Source organism: Electrophorus electricus, chromosome 4 (assembly GCF_013358815.1).
Source record: "Electrophorus electricus isolate fEleEle1 chromosome 4, fEleEle1.pri, whole genome shotgun sequence".
Classification (NCBI taxonomy): domain Eukaryota; kingdom Metazoa; phylum Chordata; class Actinopteri; order Gymnotiformes; family Gymnotidae; genus Electrophorus; species Electrophorus electricus.
The window spans coordinates 23,734,504-23,747,766 of record NC_049538.1 but is presented as its reverse complement, the minus strand read 5'-3'; the positions used below and the strand labels follow the sequence as shown (position 1 = coordinate 23,747,766).

The window sequence follows — 13,263 nt, the reverse complement described above, 5'->3', positions numbered from 1 at the left end:
AAAGGAGACGTCTGGACATGTCAAGAGATCTAGTCCAGGTGAGCCAAGAGGAGAGCAAACAAGACAGTTGTGTTCAGCCCAGACATAAATAAACAAGCCACAAGCCATTCTGGCCTGGGAGCTCTAGCAGCAAATAATTCAGACACAACCATCCAAACTTGATCAACCAAGCAAGTTATGCAGTTTTAAACAAGACACTGGTGATCAAGAACTCATCTTCTGGAAAGGCCCACATACAGATAGCTCTCTGAATGAGTCTGAATCAATATGGTCAATAATGGAAAAATAATTAAGATTAAACAATTTTTCCCTGTTATCATGCTGGTTCCTGAGTTAATCTTAACTATTTCAATTGCCCATTTGTGTTCATAATTCTACCACTGAGCCATGGTCAGATAGGATGCCCATTTTTTTGCATGGTAGAGATGGTTAAGAAATGCAGAGTTGTGGAAGAAAATGTATCCTAATTTATCCATTGCCTGATTTACCAATAAGAATACAACCACAGTGGAAAGGTGAGTTCTGCCCTGGACCTGCATAATGGGAGAAAGGGAGCAAAGCAGTGCCAAGACAGAATGGGCTGCAGTATCACTCATTTCAGTGTTGCAGTACTTGGCACTTGCTATAAATTCATACTATTCAAGAGAATCAGCTTATAACAACCGAGTATACAGTGATTTTCTATGACTTATAGTAAGGCCAAACACTTGCACTTTAAATTGTCACATTACAGATGATAGGAAATTAAATGTAACTTTAGTGTAAAGTGCTACATCAACACACAACCACAAGAAACTCTTCAATTTCTTTTTGAAAAATTTTATTGTGAAAAACTAAGTTGCAAAACCTGTACTGTATTTACACTATGTGAATGTACTGAACACAATTTACATTTTGACTTATACATATGTACAGTATATTCAAAAGTGGAGAGAAATCCAAGTCTAGTTTAGTGACACAGGTAGTGTGATACTTTATCACAAAGTTTATATAAAAAAAACAAAAACAAAAACAAACAAAAAAAAGATTCCAAAATCTCTTGATCGTTGGGAATTGAAGTGCAGGTTTGAAAACCTTAGAAAGGCACTTAAGAAAGCAAGACTAATTAGAAAGAAACAGATAAATTCATCAACTCTTGAACAATACATCTAAATATTAAATAGTGAGTTCCTGACAGAAGCAACACTGCTTCAATATACTGCATTACATGTTGTCATACTTAAACCTGTGTTTCAAAACTGTATGTAGTGGTTAAGAACAGTTGAAATGTAGCTTACAAAAATAATACTTACATTTTGAGTAATTGTATTTTAATATGCACCATAGCCACAACTTAACTGTAGTTACAAATGAACTGCAGCGTAAAGGAAACTGACCTTTAGCAGGCTGCCTGTGGGGGTAATTCATGCCATATATAGAACATGCCATAAGGCTTACATGGTTACAAAAAAACCCAAAAAAATCTTCCTACAGTTATCATGTGCTGATGGAGAAATTCTAATACTCCACAGACTTCTGTTCTGCACAGTAACATATAAACACTTTTAATATTCAGTGCATTGAAATAGACAAAAAGCATCTACTATTTAGGAATAAATGTTTGAGATAAAAGCTAACTAGAGGATATTGGAAAACTTCCTTTTACAAAAATGTTTTAAAAATGCCTGTAAACCCTTGTGTATGAAAGTTTTCACAACTGGGATCGTACACAATTAATTATGAATTAAATTACAGCCCATTTTAATTTTTTCATATGCAAAAAAGTAGATATTAAAACTCATCGTGTCTTACTAGAGCCTCTCCAAAATCTGTTGCTTGGCTCCCAACAAATAAATCATATTTATCCACAATCTCCTGTTTAGTGAGCTGTCCATCCTACAATCAGAACACAAACACACACAGACACAGATATTAGCTAGCATATATATTGCTGCATATGGTATATGCTGTATTTATATTTTCCACCTTCTGTAACTACAATAATGACTTATCAATGTGTCTTTTCTTTTTAACATGTTTATAGTGTCAAGTCTCGCAAATAATTTGAAATTCACTTTAAATGTTAGCTGAATATATTCCCTAGATAAAACAAACAAAAAATAAAGTGTTATTTTATAATGTAGAATACATTACTGTTCACTGAAAAGCTTGGGCCAAGCTCTGGGAAATCTTCAGTCTAACCTTGTCTGTGTCAGATTCAAAGAGGAGATGTTTGGCCTCTGCTTCTGCGTGATCGTAGTCTGAGGGCAGAATCCAGTCTTTAGTCTCCTCCTTATCCATCCGCCCATCTTTGTTTTTATCCCTGAACTCAGTGAACTGCTCTCTCTCTGTCCTCACCCACTCTGGCTCTGTGGCATCCCCATCCTGACTGTACATATCACCTGATTGAACCAGACAGAGAGAGTGGGTGGGTAAGAGAGAGAGAGTGACAGAGATAAAGAAACTTTTTTTTTTTTCCACCTTCATGTTCCGCTCACCAATATACTCTTCAAGATCAATGAAACCATCTCCATTTTTATCAATGTCTTCCATGGTCTCCTGAGAACCAGTAAGAGGAAAATCGTTAGCCATCAGTAATGCACACAGGATCAGCAGGGGCTACAAACATTGACTGTAAGCTTAACCATACACCTAAGGAACTCTCTTCAACTGGCAAATGCACAGCAAATAAGACAGCATTGTGTCTGCAGTTTAGAGGCGCTTACGAAAGAATTACCCTGTGTGTGTGAGTGCTTCTTTCAGACATACCAACACTACAATGTCCTTCATGTAGTCATACTCTTCCGGATGAAGGAAGGCTGTGAATTCCTCTTTATTTGCCTGCAGGTCACCGTCTTTGTCAGCCATTTTAAAACGACGTTCATCTCTGGCCATCATCTGCCTGTAGTTAAAACCATCCTCAGGATCCGACTCATCTGCACACACATGCACCACCATCAGCCAGATAAAAACCACATTAACTCTCTCTCACAGACATGCATATCCACGCACCAAGAATGTAGCCATATGTAGCATTCTTGTATTCCTCCCAGGACACATATGTGTCTGCATTGAGGTCGTGAGTTTGCCACTGCCGATCTACATCTTCATAGATCCAGCGCTTCTGTGCATGCTTGATCCACTTCTTCAGCTCCTCAGCAGTAACGTAGCCATCATGATCTTCATCTATCTTATTAACAATTATACTGGAGAAGGGGATAAGGGACAGGGACAGACAGAGGAATTATCATCATAGGTATCCATAAACACACGGCGTTTTAATTCTCTTGTCTGCATGGATGTGCTGGGAGTGTATACCCTAGTCTCTCCTTGCTCTCTTCTGGAGTCAGCTGGTCAAAGGTCTTAGCCTCCTCCTGGCCCAGGAAGGCCTCATGGTCATAATCGAAATTCTCTTCATCGTCGTGCTCCTTGTCACTGAGAGGAGCATCATGATGCACACGGTCCTTCTTTTCCATTGGTTTACTTGAGATGTGGACGACACAAAGGGTGACACAAAACAGGAGTGGCCACAACTCCATCCTGTTTCTTCTGACTTCCTGTTCAAACACTAAATGTCTGGGGAGGGAGGATAATTGGGTTAGCTGAGTAGGTCAAGGTAGGGTTAAAAACATTATTCATTACCAATAAGCAATAATCACAATACACAGTGAGCCTTTCATAAAACCTAGCGTTTTCCCATTAAACACTGAAAACATGTGACTGTCAAATAAGAAAAAAAATAAAAATAATAATATTCTAAGGATATAAAGATTTCTAAGCTTACGTTTTTCCCAGTTGTTGCCCATCAAGCTTTGTAAAAACCGCCTACTACCATCCTTGTTAGCTACTGGCTTTAAGATAAATTATGGTAAATACATAATGCTATATTGCGCAATACTGGACTTATTCATTCACAAAAACGTGAGCCACTTTCTAGCTAGCTGGCTACTTCAGACAGGGTAAACTGAGGTTATCGCACGGCATTTCACAACTTACGTTAAATTCCTAATTTGCTATCTATCGATATAAGAGCATTATACATACACTTTTGTGTGTGTGTGTGTGTGTGTGTGTATATATATATATATATATATATATATATATATATATTACATGCGGGCATTTAAAAGGCTAATATTACAATAAGGAAAATTAAATCAATTCTGACTTAACTCACCAGTATCCCTAGCTAACGTTTCTGCTGCAAGCCGGTGGTGAACAAAACCTTTCCGGATGTAAACTCTGAACTTTGGAGGCACTTCCTTTGGCGAAGCGAACGATGGCCAATCGGGCTGCCGGCACAGCTCTGTGCCGCCTCTGGTGTCATGCTTCATGCCGTGTCGCCATTGGTCCACTTCAGAAAAAATGGATTTTGTCAGTGGTTCAGAATTGCCACGTACTCAAGTGTACATCGCCCTCACCGCAGTTTGTTGCAGGTGAGCGCTGGGAACGCCAACGCCAACGCCAACGTCAGTTAACGGGTTTTCACGCCGACTACGCTGTTCATTTAATGGTCTATGGCTTTATACTGTTCATGTAGCCCAGTAATGTCATTTGGGGTGCAAATTCAGTCACTCGGTCATTCCTTCTTAGCACAAACGTGCAGAGAGAGAAAAGCTAGCTAATTTCTCCAGGACTGTACTACACTTGACATGAATTCAGCTGTTTAAAATTTTTAAAAAGTTTAAAATTTGAGTTTAAAAGAGAAGGGGTATAACCATGATTATTTTGTAGTTTTCATTTATGCGAAATTATTTGTGGAAATTATTTCATTGCTTACAATCAAGCATTGAGAATGTTACACTTTATGGGGGGGTTACATGGTTAATGCTAAACAAGTAAAAAAAGATTTAGTAAATTTAGATTTAGTAAATTTATCTACAGAGAGATGTTTAATATATAAATTTAGGCTGACCATAATTCCACCTTTTCCCGGACATGTGCCCGGCCGGGATTTGACTTTTATTTTGACATCTCTTTCTACAGTCTTAATATATCATGCAGCAGATTTTGCATTGTTTGACCAATCTATAGGACCCGCCTTCTCGCACACTACAATTTGGTCGATCATGTACATGCCCCCACACACAGCAAGTCCGGAAGACAAGTCCAGATACTGTGACCAGGGATTAGGAAATTGATGTTTTTACGGGTGGGAATCGGGCATCGGCTCTGCTCTCCTCTTGGTGTAACCTCTCAACTTATCTTCTCCTCTCCAGGCCTCTCTCCACTCCTCTGGTCCTATATAGTCCTCTCGTCATATCTTTTGCTCTCCCATGCTCCCCAGTCATCTCTGCTTTCTGTTCCTCCTCTCTAGGTCTCTTCTCTGTTGTCCAATCATTTCTTCTCTGTGTTACTCAGCTTTCCTCTCCTCTCCAGGTCTGCTCTGTTTCTCCAGTCATCTGTTCTCTGCTCCCCATGTCCTTCCTTTCCTGTGGTACATCTTTTGCTCTCCAGTCATCTATTCCCCTATCATTTCTTTTCAGTTATGTATTTGTTTTATTAATTACCACCCCCTCCACCATGCACACACACTGGGGGGCTACTTTATTAGTCTTAATGCTTTTTTAATTTAAAATTAGGGCTTTTCTTTATCATCCATATTTATTTTTAATCTATTATTATTATGATATGAATATCTTAAATTTATATATCTTAAATTAACAATGAGACTATGATGTCATTACTTGGTCTTAACCATCAATGTTTGCTCCTTTTCTCATTCACCTCCTTATCACCTGCTGTCCCTGTCCTGTATCCTCATACTCTCACCCTCTCCCTCTTTACTGTTAATGAACCAGAGTGGACAGGAAAGAAACACCATCACTAAACTAGTGAGAAGAAAGAATCTTGATACATATATGAAGGCTAACAGGAGTCTATATTAGAATGAGACTAGTGTACTGGTATTATGTGATCTTCACTGTCAATATTTGTTCCTTTTCCCACTCACAGCATCCTCATACTCTCTCTCTCTCTCTCTCTCTCTCTCTCTCTCTCTCTCTCTCTCTCTCTACTTTAAATGAACCAGTGAACATGAAAAATATTATCAGTAAACTACTGATATATCTTGTCAGGAATGGATTATTGACCATTTCCTATCTGACTGGTAATTATGATTTCAGGAAAAAATGACTCAACTCTTGTACAACTCTCTTCTGAACGTCTATCATCTGACTTCAATCATCTGAGCTTGCTTTCCTTTTGTCTGAGGTTGCCCAAAACTGCTAAATGTCATTGCCACCCTTCCTCTTATTCGTGACTTACTGTGAATTACATTTATATTTATGGAATTTAGCAGTCCTTTGTCCTTTGTCATCTACTTGTAGAATATATCCTAGTTCAGTACAGTAGGTTAGAGTTGAACATATCAATGAACTACAATACTGTAGAATACAGGGATCAATGCTGATACCTGGAAGTACAAAATACATGAGGTCTCAAACAATAAGTGCAATAAAAAGTTGACAAATGCTGACTAATAAAAATCTACTTAATTTTTTCAGACTAACAATAATAATGCCATTTATCATAAGCAGGTACAGCTACACAGGATATTATATGAATATACAATAAAGATGCTACTCTCTCTACACGTTCGCATGCATTGCTACAATGACTGACACATAACTGAGATTTCACATTGGATTTCTAACAAATATAACAAAATATAAAAACATTAATATTAGTTGAATGTGCCCGTGACCATTGTTAGATGCTGCATGAATGTGTGGCTCATTAACTTTCAAGGTGACTTAGCTATGATGGCTAACGTCAGGATTGATTGATTTAGATACCTTTCACAAATTGGCCCATTTTCATCAAACATTTTTGTTTCTGCTTCATGCAGTTGCTGACACTTTTTAGTAAAATATTTATTTCTACAATTATAGTTTCAGCGCAAAATGATGTATTGATGTTAACGTTACCTTTTCCTGCAGGTCAGAGACATTAGCTAGTCAGCAGTGCTGATATGGGGGTACAATGTGTGCCATCAAGAACAGATGGGAACATGGACAGCTCCTAACATTGCGTGACCCCACCCAATATGTGCTGCGACTACGGCCTTGTGACTGTCTCATAATGATGACTTAGTATCTCATAATTATGACTTTTCATCTCATCAGTATGACTTAGTCATAATTATGATGTAGTATTTCAATTGTGATTCACCATCTCATAATTATGAGGCAGTAAGTTATAATTATGACATACCGTTGGTGTTTCTTTTTTCTTCAAGTGATGAAAATGGTCTTCCATCAGAACTAATGTTACTTTAAAGTGTCTGGTGAAGTAGTTTTCATGGAAACTGATTTTATTTTATGACCATTAAATCATTTTAAAAATGATCAGAAACACATGATTGTATCCTTAGTCATCTATGATCCAAATATAACTGAAGATGAACAGACTGAAACTGAAAAAACCTAGTCTGATAACTCACTGCACTAGGTCTTTTCAGTTTTGGTCCGTTCATCTTCAGTTATATTTCCATCTTACATATACAAGCACATTCACTGTACATGTGCACATCGAAACCTACAGACGCAATTAGGTAAAGATGGAAAATTGTGACTACAGCATATTTTATGAAAAGACAGTCCAACTTTCATTTCCTCTCTAGAAGCCAATTTCTGGTGACTCTTTCCTCCCGCGGGACTTGAGAGACTGGAGCCCATGCATCCTTCTGGGATTCTGCCTCTATGATCTAGCTATTGTCCATTAGCCTTTGCTGTGCGATTCAACCATAGGTTATGTTTTAAAAATAAATCACTCATTTACTTAAATGTGCATGTAAAATGAAGTGCACTACTTTGAAATTTTACAAAACTTAATATATAATTTACAATATTGTGTAACATGGGACACATGCTATGAAAAGTGAGTATAACCCTTAATGAACATTAAAAGGCATTTATCCAATTTACCCCAAAGCAGTGCAATACTAAAACAATTTTCAATTTCAGTGTAAATGCTAAGAGGGACACTTTACTATGATATTGTACAATGTTTGGGAAAAGTATTAAAACACCCAAGACTGCCAGTCCAGCTTCTTGTCCATATGCTTCCACAGAACATATTAAATCTAAACTTCGCCATAACTGTATAACAACTATTACACACAAACTCTGCGAGACAAAGTGTCTTACATACTGAGGTGGAATACATTCTGTAAGTAAAGACAAAATCACAACCAGGCATCATGATTCATAACAACTCTTGTTCTATATGGACATACAAAATACAGGTTGACATTCTGAAAATATAATTAAAATACTGAACAAGCACAGTAATTGTTTACTGACAATGTTCTAATATTTAGCCACATGGGCCAAGTCTGGCCTTGAACTCCAAGTCACAATCTGTATGCAGGCCAGGTGGCTTCATTGCTTCACTTTAGTTCAGTACTGCCTCATTCAGATGCTTTAACCAAATCAAGGCTAATGGTCCATGTCAGGCAGCCTGTAACTGTGATTCCTGCATGATGGGGGTGGCTGTGGGGCCCATCACCTCCTTCCTGGGGGTCAGAGAAGCAAAGAGTGTGTCCAGAACACCCAGGACCTGCAGGAGCTCCTGCTGAAGCTCTGCTTCACGCCCCAGAACCTCCATCAGACGCTGTAACAGCCGCTCCACTATAGGAGCCTGGGGGATGACCTGGTAATACAGTTCTACACACACACACACACACACCCACACACACACACACACCACACACCACACACACACACACACACGACTTTTAGAATAACCACAACAGGCCTTATCAAGGCAATTTAAACTGAAGGCACCACAATAGGATTAAATGGAAGTGCTGAGGTAGAGGTTGTTTAAGTAGTCATACCACTTATGCACAGGAAGGGACAAAATGCTCACCGATGATTATGTCTGCCACCATCATTAGAAGGCGAGAGAACCGTGAATCAGTGATATGCCTGAAAGAACAATCCAGCAGAAATAGGTGGTGATGTGAAGATGTATATATTTAATTTACATATCTAAATCTCAGATGCGTCGATGTGGCCATATTTGTGTGATTGTGTTTGTGTACATGCTTACTTGAGGAGGAATTGGAGAAGCGTGGTTAAACTCTTCTCATCTCGACCTGCTAGAGCGTTCCTCAGTGTTCCCCTGCGGTTCAGCTCCATCATCACTGCTATGGTCACGTCTGGCTTACTGAAGCGCTTCCATGTCTTCTCACACACACACGCACAGTGTCACCATTTTTGATTCAATTAATTCAGGGGTTTCCAACCATTTTCTTAGCAAAGTACCTTCAGTACCAGCTTAAACCCCTAGGTTAGCTAACCCCTGAATTTCTTCATCAAGCCTCACAGTGAGTCACTTCAGTTTTCAAATACAATGACTACTGCATATAAGAGCTGAAGTTTAATACATGTGCATTATAAGCCTTGTTTCCATACAATTGTAAAATACATTTCAGAAAGATTTTTCAACACCACTAGCTTTGAGAAGCAATCAGGGTAACAGTTAGCAGAGAACCAACATTCAACAAATTATTACTGTTTATTAAAATCACTATGCTGTGTGTGCATGTGTGTGTGCGTGCATGCATGTGTGTGTAAGTGCACACACGTTTACCTGCAGTGCTGTGTCTAGTGCTTTAGACACTTGGAAACTCTTCAGCTGTTTGTCATATTTCTGTAGATGCTGTTTGATTGTTTTACTGACTACGAAGTCATCCTGAAGTGATAAAGATGAGAAAGCTGCTTTTAACATAACTCTGCTCTGCAAGTGTTGCTTCCAGCACAGGTGCTGCATATTTTACATTAACCAAAGACAAAAACTAATAGAATGAGAACTAGGATACTAAGATTATTTTAAGCAATTTTGTATCTGAAAGCATACTTCCTTTAGTAAACATACCTGTTTAGGGACATAATTTTTCCCCTTGACAAACATGCGATATGCTGGACCTCGTCTCTTTCTGCCAACCGTTTCCTGTTTGTCTTCTGAATGTTTCCTGTGTCTGACACTCAGCACGCCATTGGTCATCCCCACAGCCACCACTTCATCCTCAGGCTAAAGGAACATACACGCTTATTTACATTAACAGTCTTCAAAGTGCACTGGTGTTTCTGTACCCAATTAGGTACTTATGTTTGTTCAGAGTGCATTACTTACTGCAACTGCCAGGCTTAGGATGGACGCAGCATAGTCAAAGCTATGAACAACTTTGTAGGAGGAATTATAGACTTTCACATGCCTGGAGAAAAGGGATGATGTGATAACGTAACCCTATTACTGAAAATGATGGTCATTAACCACAAGGCAAAACAAGAACAAAACTTGAACAAACATGAATGCTAATGCAAGGCGTTCACCTGTCCAGTGAGCCTGTGAGCAGTCTGTTGTCTGTGGTGCTCAGACATGCACATGTGACCGTTTTGTGATGATTCTTCAGAGAGACGAGCTGCTGGCCTCCCTTCAGCAGGTCCCAAACTTTTACATACCGCCCTCCTGTTCAAGAAATTAAATCTCTGCTATTTCTATATCAGTTATCTGAAGAACATCAATTCATTCATATCATTTATTGATTACCTGTGGATACTAGCAGTGCCTCTGAAGGGTAAAGCAGTACACTCTCCACAGGATGACCATGTTGCAGGGTCATTACACTACCCCCTAAACGCGCATCGAACACTTTTACCGTGTGGTCATATGAACCTGTCAGGGAGGACAATCATTAGCTCAACTGTATAACATATTTTAGTGTACATACCAAAACATAACTTTGCAATGATTCTGTAATATAATCATCCCTATTACTATGATCCCTCCCCCATTATCTTTAAGACCATTTTCACTATTACTTTATAGTGTTAAACTCAGGAAACAATTAATATAACTCAGGAAAACTCACAAAATAATTAATATATAAAATCCTAGCAGTCCAACAGTGAAATCAGTGAGACTGATGGGCCGAGTAAGCAATACCGGTAATGAAGAGGTCTGGGTTGAGCCTGCTGATAGCTGCAGCTCTAATGTAGTCGGTGTGTTCAGTATAAGAGCTCAGTTCTGTACTACTGGCTACGTCCCACATGCGACACGAAAGGTCATCAGACCCTGACACTACCCGAAAGCCATCAGACAGGAATGATGCAACATGCACTGCCCTGAAAGAACAAACAAGCAGGTATGAACCAAGGGGCAAAAAATAGATACCACATCTCATCAGAGTTTCTGTTCACAGGAAGAAAAAAAAAAAAACCCAAATGCCACTCATACACTCTCTATTCACACTTTGCACACCCGCACACACGTGGTCATACTTGGAGTGACCCGCGAACTGCCTGAGAGCCACTCGGCCACTAATGTCGAAGAGTCTTATGATCCCTTCTTCACTTCCTGCCACCAGCAGCTTTCCATCACTACGGAAACTTCCACCATATGCTGTATCCCGGAAACGGGTGAAGCTCCGTAGGGGCTCCTGAGAGTGAGGTCCATACACCTGGATCTGGAAGAGAGCACTTCTGAAAGCACTGGCAACTATCTCAGGCTCATTTCAAAAAGCATCCGTGTTCAGTATGTGATGGTTAAATGTATGTCAAGTATTTCAGCAGTGGCTTTGCATGCCTAACACCTTCTTTCTTCTAAATGTGTTTGCCCATGCAAGTGGCAAGACTGAGTTATCTTTGTACACATATACCGGTAAAGCAGTCCTAGCCACTTCCCTTCTAGCACAGTTGCTAAAAAAAGGTTTACACAAAACCACCTATTCTTTTTAATATGGCTAATGAAAACATGGGTGTATATGCTGCTACATGATTACTGTGGATAGCTAAAAACTAACCCTAAAACTGTGACCTATGACAGGACTCTAATAGAGTTCCATGCCCCAATATGACTGATAAATATACTATTTCTAGTCAGGTCTGTTCATTCAAATCAAATATATTTACAAATGTGATTATTATTTGTATATATATTTCTATAAAGTGCAGCTCACATGAGATGAAAAATCTAATTGCTTTGTAGTCCTCAAATGAACCAGTTTTTGCTCTATAGGGCAGGCCCCATGTGGAGCCCACCATGCTTAAAACAAATTTAGTACCGAATCTCTGAAACACCTAAATCATTAGGTGTCATTATAATGGCTAGTTCATTATGTAAAGAAAAATCATTGTGAAAATGACATATTGCTCCTTGAAGCACAGCAATATGAACACAGCTTATTTGGTTTTGCCAAATCTGCTTTATAACATTAGTATTTGTCAACAAATAAGTTGGATCTATAACCAGTGTTTGTGCGAGGGTTTGTAAGTGGTCAGCAAGACTGACAGGATGCTGTACATAGCATGCCTTTCAAGGTCTTTCAAGGCCCCCCCTCGAGCTATGCTCATTGTAATAACAGCAAGACATTTTCGTGCATACAGGGAGCAAGAGGCATCTAGAGAGACTTACTCTGGTAGAGGCTGTAACTACATAATTATGAGGTGGCAGTGGAGAAAACTCAATTCTGGTAACAGCACCAAACTCTTTTATCTGCACAGGAGCCTGAAACAGAAACACCTTCGTTCAAACCCCCAGCACAACCAATATTTTTAATCAACAAAAGTTAATTTGTTAACATCATTAATACAGCCTAATACCTTGTAGTTTTTCCAGTAGAGTGCATCTTCAGTCACCTTCTCTCCCAACTTTGGATAAGTTTGAACTTTAGTAGGTTTAAACGAAGCCATCCTAATGACCAGAGGTTCTAATTTAGAAACATTTAGATTGTAATTTGTACAATCTACCAAAAAACACAAAAACGCTATGCTTACAAGGGTTTGTAACAGCATATCAATAAAACTCAGAGCTACATTTTCACCCATAAAAAGTTTTGAAATGATCAAACTATTGACTCCTAACTGAACAAAACATCGAACAACTCAAACTACAGTCGTATTTAGACTATAGGAATAATGTTGGCTACTGAAATCATCAGCGTTAGGCCACTGTCAAGGTATTATGAACATCACAGTCGTGCCTATTAGCTAGCATAGATCAAGCTCTGTCTAGATTTAACAAATGTCTGGTACCTAGCATTTAAGTAATCTAAACAACCACCGACATAACGGGAAAATACCGGAGAATATTAGCTGAAGTGTTTCCTCCTTGTGCAGAACGTGTTTTCTTTATTTGTTTTCTCTGTTAAACGTGTTAATCTATCACGTTGTTTCTATTGCCACAAGGATACCGCCATTTTGGACAAGGTACTTCCGTTTTGCACAAACTTTATTGAAAACTTCGCGTACAAGCTGCTCTGTGTTGTAGCCTACA

General features: G+C 38.9%; 2 protein-coding genes and 1 long non-coding RNA gene across 5 annotated transcripts; 1 reads left to right on the top strand and 2 right to left on the bottom strand.

The window, feature by feature from the left end:
* Positions 1 to 798: 798 nt before the first annotated feature.
* Positions 799 to 4,248, bottom strand: calub (calumenin b). The gene is made up of 7 exons (XM_026999440.2): positions 4,157 to 4,248; positions 3,298 to 3,555; positions 2,992 to 3,185; positions 2,749 to 2,915; positions 2,478 to 2,538; positions 2,182 to 2,381; positions 799 to 1,875 (listed from the first exon to the last, which is right to left on the bottom strand). The coding sequence occupies exons 2-7, from the start codon at positions 3,516 to 3,518 to the stop codon at positions 1,771 to 1,773; spliced, it is 948 nt and encodes a 315-aa protein (XP_026855241.1). The 5' UTR covers positions 3,519 to 3,555; positions 4,157 to 4,248; the 3' UTR covers positions 799 to 1,770.
* Positions 4,249 to 4,258: 10 nt separating this feature from the next.
* LOC118241189 lies at positions 4,259 to 7,339 on the top strand. 2 transcript variants are annotated; one of them, XR_004775891.1, is made up of 2 exons: positions 4,259 to 4,415; positions 6,921 to 7,339. It is a non-coding gene; the product is annotated as an uncharacterized LOC118241189 (long non-coding RNA). The 2 variants fall into 2 exon arrangements; XR_004775892.1 differs by having other exon boundaries at positions 4,259 to 4,448.
* Positions 7,340 to 7,799: 460 nt separating this feature from the next.
* utp15 (UTP15 small subunit processome component) lies at positions 7,800 to 13,190 on the bottom strand. Of its 2 annotated transcripts, none has more exons than XM_027015153.2 (13): positions 13,070 to 13,190; positions 12,591 to 12,697; positions 12,403 to 12,495; positions 11,271 to 11,455; positions 10,936 to 11,114; positions 10,540 to 10,665; positions 10,323 to 10,458; positions 10,123 to 10,204; positions 9,865 to 10,020; positions 9,580 to 9,681; positions 9,037 to 9,170; positions 8,854 to 8,912; positions 7,800 to 8,648 (listed from the first exon to the last, which is right to left on the bottom strand). In XM_027015153.2, exons 2-13 carry the CDS (start codon positions 12,678 to 12,680, stop codon positions 8,434 to 8,436), a joined length of 1,557 nt encoding a protein of 518 aa, XP_026870954.2. In that variant the 5' UTR covers positions 12,681 to 12,697; positions 13,070 to 13,190; the 3' UTR covers positions 7,800 to 8,433. The 2 variants fall into 2 exon arrangements, with proteins under 2 accessions (XP_026870954.2, XP_026870953.2); XM_027015152.2 differs by having other exon boundaries at positions 12,591 to 12,681.
* Between the last annotated feature and the right edge of the window lie 73 nt (positions 13,191 to 13,263).